The sequence below is a fragment of the Condylura cristata genome, unplaced genomic scaffold, assembly GCF_000260355.1.
Source record: "Condylura cristata isolate star-nosed mole 26May11 unplaced genomic scaffold, ConCri1.0 scaffold00037, whole genome shotgun sequence".
Lineage (NCBI taxonomy): Eukaryota > Metazoa > Chordata > Mammalia > Eulipotyphla > Talpidae > Condylura > Condylura cristata.
In genome coordinates this window covers 4,330,855-4,342,885 of record NW_004567138.1, presented here as the reverse complement: position 1 = coordinate 4,342,885, position 12,031 = coordinate 4,330,855, and the positions used below count along the sequence as shown (strand labels likewise).

The following is a 12,031-nucleotide window of genomic DNA, read 5'->3' as shown; positions in this document are numbered from 1 at the left end:
GTCTGACTTCCTCCCGCCCGCAGGTCGACAGCATGTCCTCCTCTGGCCCTGCAGCCGAGGGAGAGGGAACCCCCGCCCAGTCCGCGTCCGAGAAGGAACCCGAAATGCCCGACCCGAAAGAGGAAAGTGAAGAGGAGGAGGAGGACGACGAGGACGAGGAGGAGGAAGAGGAGGAGGAAGAAAAAGGTGGGGAAGGAAGGAATCGTGTCTGTGGTGATGCATTTGCAGAAAGCCGTTTGCTTGCTTTGAGCCTAGAGGCTGGAGATCGGGGTGATGTCTGGGGGAATTTGATGTGTGTGTGTGTGTGTGTCAAGCAACAGCAGAGAATTAAGTTTGGGTTGAGATTTTTGGATGCGATACTGGCGAGCGTTGAGGGTACGTTTGCTTGTGTGTGTGTTTGTGTGTGTGTTGCATTGCATTGACTTCTTGCCAGCCGACGCAGGTTCATAACATTGCACGGTTTGACAGGAAGTTTGTAAGTTTCACATCTGTTTTTCAAACTGCGCCCACCTCCCGAGGCACTTAGGTTAATATTTTAATCTTCTGCTAATTGCAGTTGCACCTCTTTTGCCTTTTGAAGTTATTGTAAGCCTTTCACGAAACCACATATTAAGTTATTAATAAACGTGCTGAGCTGCGGCAGAGGACCTTTTCGAAGGGGAAAACAGCAGGTGAAAGTTGTTGGCTACTGGAGAAAGTGGTTAAATATGAAAGCAGTGAACTCTGAAGGAAAGTTACTCAGGTGCTCGGATGTCTCGGTTTTGAAGTTGAGGGAGAGCACTATTTGAGTGGAAGCAGAAACCACCTTAGAGGTTTCCTGAAGGCTTGGTACTGTTGGGGTTAGCCCACTCCCGTACGGCCTCTGTCCTGTGCTAGTTTCCTACATTGTTTCTGACTGCTTAAAAATCTGTGTCTCAGCATTCTTTGAGAATAGCCCAGTCTTATTTTATTCAGTAGTTACAGCTTAGTGAGAAGGGGTTTGAATTTTGCTTCTCCGATCCTGAGTTGACTGTTGATTTCTTGTAAATTTAAACCAATCCATGGTCATCACTTAATATAATTCAGGTTTAGAGTATACCGTGCACCTTTTGTTAAAGTAGGTGCTCTAAGAAGGGAGCAAGCCCCCCAAAATTAGAATAAAATGCAAAGTATTTATAATACTGTACCTGAAAATTAGCTGCCTTTTCTCAGTACTAATCCAAGACTTCCTCAGCATTTTTTCCTCCCAGTTTTTTTGTTTATTCTTGAGTCTTTTTAAAAATAGGACTCAGAAGCCACAGAGGGGATGAATTTATGCATGTTGGGAGGGAATTACAGAAGTCTTTGTAAAAGTGCAGTCACCAGCATAGTAATGCTTGGGAGGCTGACGCTAGTTCAAATTGTTTTTTCAAAATAAATTTTTTTTCTTTGCTCAAGCCATTTTGTAGTTCTAATTTATTCTTTTTCTTGTGGTGTTCGTGGAACAACTAATATTGTAAATGTCTTAATTCCATTAACTCTGAAATGAGAACTCTATTGAGGAGGCAGCAGAGAAACCGGCAGTGGAGTCCACGCCAGATTAGGAGTGAAATGACTTGAGGTTTGGCGATGGTAGAAGTAGGATGACGGTGGCAAGAGAGAAGCCTATTGTAAGAAGACTCCTGGGTTTCTGTCCTTGGCAGCTGCGTGGGTAACATTAATTTCTCTAAAAAATAAAGCAGGATGAGCAAGTTCAGAGATGACTGTGTTTTGTCTGCACGGAGCATGGTTCCTGTAAGACAGAGTGGAGCTGTCCAGTTGGCAGCCAGTTCAGCTGAACTGGAGCTTGGGAGAAAGCAAGCTCTGGACTGGCCATAGAACAGAGGTCATTAACTTAGAGGTGGTAATCTAAAGAAAGCATTATGATTAAATTACTCAGGGAAAGTGGCCAGATAACCTGGGTGGCTGTAGACTGTTTTCTCTTCATTCTGTATACCATTACCAGAAAATAATCTGCTGCAGTCCCTTTTTTCCTTATTTATTCTTCATGTGCTACTCTCTCCAAATTTTGCTTGCCCTTCAAAGCTGGGTCCATTGTTTTGGTCCTTTTCTTTAAACCAAAAAATACTCTTTATTCAATTCACAGAACTTTTATTTGTATGTTAAGTTTTACTGCTTTTTATTTTGGAGTATAGTATTTATGTCTCATCAATCCTTCAATTTAATGAAGACCCGCAACAATATATAAAGCCCTGCTAAGATGTGATTTTTATCGATAAATGATTTTAGATAAATCAAATTTATATGTTTTTTTTTCAAAGATTTATTTATGCATACAGAACTGGGGTACAGGCCAGAGGTATGGTGGGTGAGAGGACTCACCAGAGACAGAGTGGGGAGCAGAACAGGCAGATGGACAAAATACATAGCTGAGGAGAGCATCGGGCAGGTCAGGACAGGTCTGCTGGGCCAAGTGGATCCCTCCCTGGCGGGGGATTTGAACTCGGGGATTTGAACTCACACTGAAGGGGCTGGGCTCACTTGCAGTGCCTCGCTTTAACCTGCTGTGCCACTAGAAGGGCCTCAATTTATGTTTAACATTAAAGTACATGATATATATTCCCCAGCTTTTTACTTGTTGGCAGTTCAGGTTAAATTTAACTATTATAATGTTTTAAGAATATTATTTATTAACTTACAAGGTAATGGGGCTCTCCTAGTTGATGTAAACTTGTAAAATTTTATCCTATCAGTAATAACTCCAGGTTGTTTGCCCTGAGGTCTGGATCTTTTGTCAGTAACTAAATTGTTACTTTTCTTTATGTTTCTTAAAGGTCTCATAAATGTGATCTAAACTTTCCGAACAATAGCAAAATGTGACTCTCAATTAATAGAAATATCTAATCAAAGAGTCAGTTTAATAAGGGCCTTAGTGATCCTTCACAGAGAAGTATTCCATAGTAGTTATATAGTTGGATAAAAGTTTGTTGTTTTGCTGTTTTTTTTTTTTTTTTAAATTGACTCCCCTGTGAAATTCTCAGGTAAGTAAAGTGTCACTCTAAAAAATCTTGGGTGATGCTATTTGTTTTATGAAGTGTCTTCTATCATTCATGTCTCATTATGATACTTGGAATAGTAGGGTATTGGGTTTCTGAGATTTTTTTTCTATGTTTATCTAATAAAGTTAGTGCAGTCTAAGCTTGTTATTAACAAAGTTGTTACATGAATTTCTAGAAAAGAGTCTTATTGTGGAAGGCAAGAGGGAGAAGAAGAAAGTAGAAAGGTTGACAATGCAAGTCTCTTCATTGCAAAGAGAGCCATTTACAATTGCACAGGGTAAGTTTGGTCTTTTATTTGGTTAGCAATGCTTAACTTTTACTCTGTACTAAGTAGTAATATGTTACTGGTACACTTTTTATTTAATTTGTCCTATTAAAAGTTACATGTAAATTATGAAAAGATAATTCCTACTATATTTATTTACAAAATATATTAATGAGTATTTAACTTTAATTATTATGGGTTTAATGGTTTTGTTTTTTGTCTAGGAAAGGGGCAAAAACTTTGTGAAATTGAAAGGATACATTTCTTTCTGAGTAAAAAGAAAACAGATGAACTTAGAAATCTGCATAAGCTGCTTTACAACAGGCCGGGCACAGTAAGACTTTGTTCATATCTTTAACTACACTGGTAGCATATTTGTATATTAAAACATTTCGTAATAGTAATAGACTTTTGGTCCTAGAAAGGACTCTTGTGCTCAAGTAGTTTAGTCTTCTTAACATACAAATTTGCACAAACATACATTTGTTGAGTTACTTTACCACAGAAAACAACCACATAGAAGCAACTGGAATTATAATATCCAGGACTGTTTTTACTGTAATTGTTTTCATACCAGACAAAATTGAAATTCTGATGATTTGGGCGAACTTTAAATGTATTAGGAAAAAAATTATTTGGGGGCTATTCTGGCCATTTAGAACAAATAATAGTTTTTCATTTTGAGCAAAGATCTGATAAATCAGATATTAATTTTTTGCTAGTGGATTTTGTTAAAATAAATCAGTGTTTCATTTACTTTGGGTTGAGTGTAAGCAAAATAAAGTTTGTCACCCGAATGTCTGAAGCATTGTGTAATTAACTAATTTTTCTTACTCAGTTCATACACAAATGAATTTACACAAGTCTCATTACTACTTAAATGGTATTAATTTTCCCAGGTACTCAGTTCTTTTCAAGATAAAATCCCTAACTTCTGATTTGGAAAAGAAATGTTATTTGTAGGATAATGTTCCTTAGGAAAAAGGGTGTCTCCTTGTGTAATAACTTTCCACATTTCTGTTGCTGTCAGGTTACATTTAATTTTGGTTTTATAATTTGCAGTAAAAAATTTCTAAAAGGAAATGCATTTAAATTAAAATTACATAAAAAATTAAGTTTGTAGATCTTTAAAAATATTAATGTCTTAGTAGTAACCAATTTAGTTTTCAGTTGTGAAATACAAATTAAATTTTTTTCTACATTACTAAGTAATGAATAGCATTAATAAGAAACATTTTTCAGGTGTCCTCATTAAAGAAGAATGTGGGTCAGTTCAGTGGCTTTCCATTTGAAAAAGGAAGTACCCAATATAAAAAGAAGGAAGAAATGTTGAAAAAGTAAGTTATTCTTATATATGTAATTTTGTGCAGTGCACTTCAAATTTATTTTTGAACATTTAAATGTAGTCACTCATGTGTTTTCAGTAACTGTTCCTTGATCTAAATGCCAAGACCTGCATGTCTTTTTACAGTTGTTGACACGTGAGGTTCACTACTTTCCAGTAAATGGTATCACTTTAAGGTTATTGAAAGCTTAAAGACCTTCCTGTTTTTTAGAAGGATGTAGGTATATTGTTCAGATGGTCTAAAGGGAACATGATGAAAAGTCTCTTGTTCTGTCAAGCCACTCTGTTCCTCTGCTTATAGGTACCACTTAAATGCTTGTGAAGCAAGATAGTATCTTTTTAGAGCTTCTGTTTATTCAGTCCCCTGTAGTTTAAGAACAAATAATAAAATGATTACTTATTCCTTCTTTGAAACATCATGGTAGGAAAAATGTATTTAATTACTAGCCAGGATTATCAAATCCCATTAGTTTTATAGTGTTGACATTTTTTAGATTCTTTTCTAGTGATTAAACTTACTCTTTTACTCTTGTAAAACTTATTTGGTAAATGGCATTTTCATTTATTGCTCTTCTGGTTGTACTTTATACTAGCCAAAATTACTGTTAGTCCTTCTAAAATTCAGAGAAACATTGGTGATTTTTTTCTGTTTGTAGCTTACCCAGTTTGGTTAGCTATTGCCCTTCTAGTGTGGAGAATGTGCACTTTTCCAGCATAATCACCTGGGTGTTTTTCATTTTCTGTTCCAGATTTAGAAATGCCATGTTAAAGAGCATATGTGAAGTTCTTGATTTGGAGCGATCAGGTGTAAATAGTGAATTGGTGAAGAGGATCTTGAATTTCTTAATGCATCCAAAGCCTTCCGGCAAAGTGAGGAACAGTTTTTATTATTTCAGTAACAAATAATTATTTTTTTATTGCTTCTCCTTAGGTTTTTTCTATGAACAATTTAGTTAATGTCACTGTCAGCATTCAGTGATAACTTCTACATTAAAAGGATGTGTCTTCCTTGGATATCTGCAACAATTTTGTGATAGAGACAAAACAGGAAGCATAGGGATGTGTTTCTCCACATCAGATGTGAAGGATATAAGTTAAGGAAAATGATTATTAACTAAATTATATCAAGTGAGACAGAAAAATGCAAGTATCTAGGGTTTTGTATTTAGAAAGCACTGGCAGAAAGCAGAAACAGTTAAATTGACTGTTAAGTATGGGGTTGGCAGGGGAGGATATATTACTAGTAATCTGGTCAAGAAAAATGAGATTGGAGCCCTCCCTGGTTGCACGGGGTTAAAGCACAGCTCTGTGAAGCTCTCCACAGCCACTGCAGCACGAGTTTGATCCTTGGTTAGTGAGGTTACCCACTTGGGTTGGCAGACCTCTCCTGACCTGCCCGCTGTTCCTTTTAGCAGTGTATTTTGGTCAGTCTGCCTGTTTTGTTCTCTACTCTGTCTTTAGTTAGTCTTCTCACTTCGCCCCCCCACCTCTGGCCTGTTTCCCAGTTCCTATAAGCATAAATAAATAAAATTCTTAAAAAAAAAAAGATACTGTTATAAAAACAACAAAAAAGCAGAGTCTTAGGACCTCCCTGATGGGGCAGGGATTAAAGACACAGTGCTGTCAAGCTGTCACCAGCCACTATGGCCTGAGTTTGATCCCTGGCCAGAGAGAGACCTCACATGGCGAAGCAGACCTCTCCTGTCTCACCCGCTGCTGCCTTCAGCAGTATAGTTAAATAGATCTGCATGTTCTGCTCCCCTCTCTGTCTCTGGTGAATCCTCTTATCCCCCATTTCACCCCCTACATCTCTGGTCTACACCCCAGCTCTTGTATGCATAAATAAATACACCTTTTTTTTTTTTTAATAATGGTTTATTTTTACATCATTTTGTGCATTTTTCCATCTCAGTTGTAATCCCTGTGGGCTTCCCATCACCAAATCACCCGTGTGCCATCACCATAGTTGAGTGCATTTCCCTCCCCCCACTGTTTTTGATCCCATTCCACCCCCATGAAATGTCTCTGGTATATAGTTGTCATTATTATTATTTAAATACATATTTAAAAAAAAAAAAAGCCGAGTCTTAGAAGTCTCTTGGATTGGGTTTTCAGAATTCTCAGTGGATCCCAGGAGCTGACCAGGGAAGTAATTTGGCCTCTGGTTTCTCTCCTGAACTCTAGATTAGGTGTGCCTAATTGTTAACTGACAGGTGACATCACTGACTTAAAATGTCTATTGGAGTGTTGTTTCTTTGACCTTGCATTTTCGGTTTAAGTCTGTCTGCAAATATTTTCATATCAATAAGAAATAGGCTGAAGGGGTCTGGAGGTTCTACAAGGTTGGAAGAGCCTGCTTTGTGAAAGGAGAGGGCATAAAGGTTAGAGCCAGAAAGTAACTCTGGGACTTTTGTTTTTCCTATTCTGGGTCCCTGCTTATTGTTCCCTGGAGAAGGACAGATGAAGGATACTTTTGTCATGTAGCTTCAAACCTAAAGGGCATGGTGATATTTTTGTTGTTATTTCAGACTGGCTTAAAGAGGAGAGAGCTATCTTTCAAACTTTTTTGTATTTCATGTGGCAATTTGGTCACTGTTTCCTCAGAAGCAGTTATTGAATTGATAGGGATCATTTTTATATTCGTCTTTTCCTTGGTGATTTTAAATGTATTGGTTTTAGGACCTGTGTTTTGTTTCTTTTTTTAAAAGTTGCTCATTTATGCATGTAAGAACTGGGGTGCAGGCCATAAGTTATTTATTTTAATTAACGAAGACCAAAGGATCTTCTATTTATATGGGTCATTTTTATGATTTTTTCATACAAAATATTTTTGTTAATGGTTGGAGGGCCACGTAAATTATTTTCCAGATTTCACTTAGAATACACAGGTAACACTTTCTGAAGAATTAGTGCTAAGAGTAGCATTGTTTTTGTTCATGTCTGGCTTAGGAGAAGACAGCTTGATCTCATTTGATTCTGCTGAAATTTTGTGACAGTGTATTATTTTGCTTAAAGTGTTTGAAGAAAATTCAGCATTTTACAGGTATATCCTTAGAAAAAGGAAACATCATTTTGCAAACCCATTGAAAGAATTGTAGATATACTCCTTTGATACAGTAAAGAACTCCAAGGTGGTAGTTTCGTGACATGAAATCTAAAACCACATTCAGGAACCTGAACCTTTTACCTGTATATGACTTTTAAAATGTATTTCTCAGTTGGAAAATGCAGATTGTTGTAAAAGTTGGCACACTGCATGAAACACTGTTCAAAAGTCACATTACTTAATATAGCCATCTCATCAGAAACATATTGAGGTATTCAGAGACTTTCAAACTCGTGGTAGTCAACATGAATTTTCCAAAATTCAAATTTTCACTTAAAATTTATCATTAACAATAAATACTGTCAGCTGTCTTCCTTGAAGTATAAACAGACTTTATTCTTTGAGAACATGTTTATCGCATTCCTAAGTTGGGAGAATTACGGTTTTTCCATTCTTTTAAAAATGACGTGCCATGAAAGTTTTGTTTACAAGTACTTTTTCTTTTTTGTTTCCCCAAAGATTTCTTTTTATTTGTGCATTCAAGAACTGGGGTATAGGTCACATATGTGGGGGGTTGGGTGGGGAGAAGATTCACTGGAGACAGTGGGGAGCAGCAGGCAAGATGGGAAAGGTCTGCTACGCCACTTGGGTCAGCTCCCTTGTTGATGAACTCATTCTGCAGTGGGTGCTGATAAATTCATCATGCTGAGACTTAACTCCTTGAACCACAAGGGAGCCTCAGCACTAGATTCTGGTAATAGATTCAACTATATTTTAGCTCTAAGGTGTGTATACACACACACACATTTTAAAATTAGAAGTATGTGGCTCATTTTTGGAAGTTGCATAGCTTAAATGGTTACTTGAATGATTTAATGTCCTTTTACTTTCTAGTAAAGTCCAGATCCCCTCTGCAATTTCTGTATAACTAATTTTATTTATTTTCCTTATTTATGCATACAAGAGCTGGGGTGTAGGCCAGAGATGCGGCAATGGTGGTGAGAGGATTCACTAAAGAAAGTGGGGAACAGCACAGGTGGATCTACTGAAATACTGCTGAGGGGAGCAGCAGGTGAGACAGGAGAGGTCTGATGCCCAATATGGGGGTCAGCACCCTGGTCTAGGAATGAACAAGTGCTGTGGCGGGCGGCTGCTTCATAGTGCTGCTCTTTAACCTTTTTAGCCACCAGGGGGGGCCCTGTGTAACTAACTTTATAAGCAAATTATATTTTCACCTGGCACCTGAAGTAAGGTTGAAAACACATTTGAGTCCTGCATTTCATATAAATGGTACTAAAGAATTTGCTCAGATAGATTTTGTTCCTGGTAACAGGTGATAATGGCATGGTTCACATAATGGATATCTGTAGACATTTGTGGACTTCCTTATAGGGAACCTGTCAGAGAAATATTTGTGACCCATTCATTAAAGATTTTGAGAGTGATATAGAGAAGCTGTTTTCTAGTCTTCTTATGACAGTAAATTGCTGGGGTAAGATAGAAGCTATCTTGTAGATTGAGAAAATTATATTAAAGCATCCACTTTAAAATATTTTTGTGCAGGCCCTCCCTGGTGGCGCAGCGGGTTAAAGCACTGCACTGAGAATCTAAAGCCGCTTCTGCATGAGTTCGATTCCTGCCTTCCCCGGAGGTGACCACATGGCGTGGCAGACCTCTCCTGACCCACCCGCTGCTCCCCTCAGCAGTGTACTTCGTTGATCTGCCTGTTCTGTTCCCCACTCTGTCTCTGGTGAAGCCTCTCGCCGCCCCTGAGCCTCTGGCCTGTACCCCAGTTCTGTATGCACAAATAAATAAATCTTTAAAAAAAAAAATATTTTTGTGCAGGTCACAGTGATCTCCTGAGAGAGAACCTGTATGTAGTTCATGAAAGATGACTACCACTGATTTTTATATCTTTCTATAACCTAGGGTTATATGATGGAGATTTTTTTTAATATATTATACATACAGAACTGGGGTACAGGCCAGAGGTGCAGGGAAGGTGAGAGGATTCACCAGACACAGAGTGAGGAGTAGAACAGGCCGACTAATGAAGCACACTGCTGAGGGGAGCAGCGGGTGAGTCAGGAGAGGTCTGCTTCACCATGTGGGTCACCTCCAGGGAAGGGATGAACTCATGCACTTTAACCCTCTGTGCCACCAAAGAGGGCCCTAATATCACTCTTTTTTTTTTTAATATATATAGTTCAGATTTATTACTATTTTTTATCATCTCAATTTTAATCCCCGTGGGTTTCCCATCACCGAGTTACCCGTGTGCCATCACCATAGTCCAGTGCACCCCCCTCCCCACTCCACCCCCACAGAATGTCTCTGGTATATGACTGTTCATTAGTCTTATTTTCTCGCCTGGTCCATTATACTCCAGCTGTGAACAAAACCATCTGGTATTTTACTTTTTCTTTCTGGCTTATCTCACTAAGCATGATCTTTTCCAGCTCCATCCAAGTTGCTGCAAAAGACATGTGTTTGATTTTTTGGTTGCTGAGTAATATTCCATTGTATATATGTACCACATCTTTTTAATCCAGTCGTGATGGAGATTTTCTTAATGTTTTTGCTAATTGCTAGAAATAACACAAAAATGAAAAGATGCCCAAGCTTTCAGAAAAAATATCGATTCCTTGGTATATATTTTTGTAGATTCATTATGCAAGGTTATTTTATGGTTTTCAGTTTGGAAAGTTAAATACTTCCTTGTGAAAGCATTTACAGATTAAATTTGTTGGGGCCTCCTTGGTGACACAAGGAGACTGAACATTATCAAGCTATCACCAGCCACCGTGACATGAGTTCAGTACCCAGCCAGGGAGCTAATCCACCTGGCGAAGCAGACCTCTGCTGCTCCTCTCAGCAGTGTATTTCAGTAGATCTGCCTGTTTCTGCTCCCCACTCTGTCTTTGGTGAATCCACACCTCTGGCCTACATCCCAGTTCTTGTATGCATAAATAAATAAATCTTTCTAAAATATAATAAAAATTAAGTTTGTTGGTTAATGTAATTAAAGCATTTTCCTTATTTGATTTATTATTTTTTAGATAAGAATGATTTAATTGAATAATTCATAGTAATAGTAATGAACTGGAGTTTATGGTTCTTTATTACTTTGAAAATTAATACTACATATTTAAAATCATCAGTGAGAATATAATCTTGGCATTACTAAAAGTATATGAATGTAAAATATATAGTTCATTAATTTGAGAGGTGTAAAGTGGGGCTGTTATTGCCTTAATAAATGGTCCCTCCCAGTCCTTCATTGGAAGCCCTCTCTTAAAGGAGCTCCTCTGACAGCTTATAGCATGAAATAAGTTACATATTTCTTTTGACATCTGTGAAGAGTGTTTAGAACACAAAAGGGCGTTGGTAGTGCAGGAACAATTTTAGATTATCACTTAATTAAGGAAGTATCAGTCTCCAAAGAGACTAAAGCTTCTAAACTTGGAATATTACTTCATGAGACCGGACACCAGTTCACAGTTGGTTGACATAGCAATGAATACTTCATTGGTATTATCTTTACTTCTGTGCAGCCATTACCAAAATCTAAAAAAACTTCTAGCAAAGGCAATAAAAAGGAACGGAACAGTTCTGGAACAGCAAGGAAAACGAAACGAACCAAGTGTCCTGAAATTTTGTCAGATGAATCTAGCAGTGATGAAGATGAAAAGAAAACCAAGGAAGAGTCTTCAGATGATGAAGATAAAGAAAGTGAAGAGGAGGTAAGAGAATTTATCTTCCTAATTTTTTCCCACAGGACAAGTCTAATATTTCTATTGTAGGTAGAATCTGTACACAAATTCTCATCCTATCAGAGGACCATATTGTTGGTTTTTAATTTTGAAGTCACAGAAATAGTTAAGTACAAATTATTTTTCTCTTAAGGAGCTTAGTTTTATTGCCATGGCCAGAGTATAAGAGTTGAAAAGTAGGGTTGATTTGGACTGAACTTGAATCAGACTTTGAGTTGGAGACTAGAAGCGGAAAATGGGAAGGGAAAGGTAGAAAGGAGTGGGGTGGAATGAGGGATGCATCCTGAACATCGGAGCAAATCTTTTGAGATCTTTCGTAGTATATGGATATTTTGTGGTTGGTTTGACGACTTAATTTTGTCTCTTGTGAAAAAGCAAGGGGCGGGCCCTCCCTGGTGGCGCAGCGTGTTAAAGCACTGCACTGAGAAACTAAAGCCACTTCCGCACAAGTTCCATTCCCGCCTGCCCCGGAGGTGACCACATGGCGTGGCAGACCTCTCCTGGCCTGTCCACTGCTCCCCTCAGCAGTGTACTTCATCGATCTGCCTGTTCTGCTTCCCGCTCTGTCTCTGGTGAATCCTCTCA

At 38.1% G+C, this 12,031-nt stretch overlaps 1 protein-coding gene across 1 annotated transcript in view; it reads left to right on the top strand.

Moving 5' to 3' along the window:
* Positions 1 to 18: 18 nt before the first annotated feature.
* DEK (DEK proto-oncogene) overlaps positions 19 to 12,031 on the top strand; it is a 27,467-nt gene continuing 15,454 nt past the window's right edge. The window contains exons 1-6 of the mRNA XM_004693308.2: positions 19 to 186; positions 3,193 to 3,294; positions 3,507 to 3,616; positions 4,525 to 4,619; positions 5,377 to 5,497; positions 11,228 to 11,416. Of these exons, the coding sequence (XP_004693365.1) occupies positions 33 to 186; positions 3,193 to 3,294; positions 3,507 to 3,616; positions 4,525 to 4,619; positions 5,377 to 5,497; positions 11,228 to 11,416 (771 nt within the window). The 5' untranslated portion in view covers positions 19 to 32. The remainder of the gene's footprint in view (positions 187 to 3,192; positions 3,295 to 3,506; positions 3,617 to 4,524; positions 4,620 to 5,376; positions 5,498 to 11,227; positions 11,417 to 12,031) is intronic.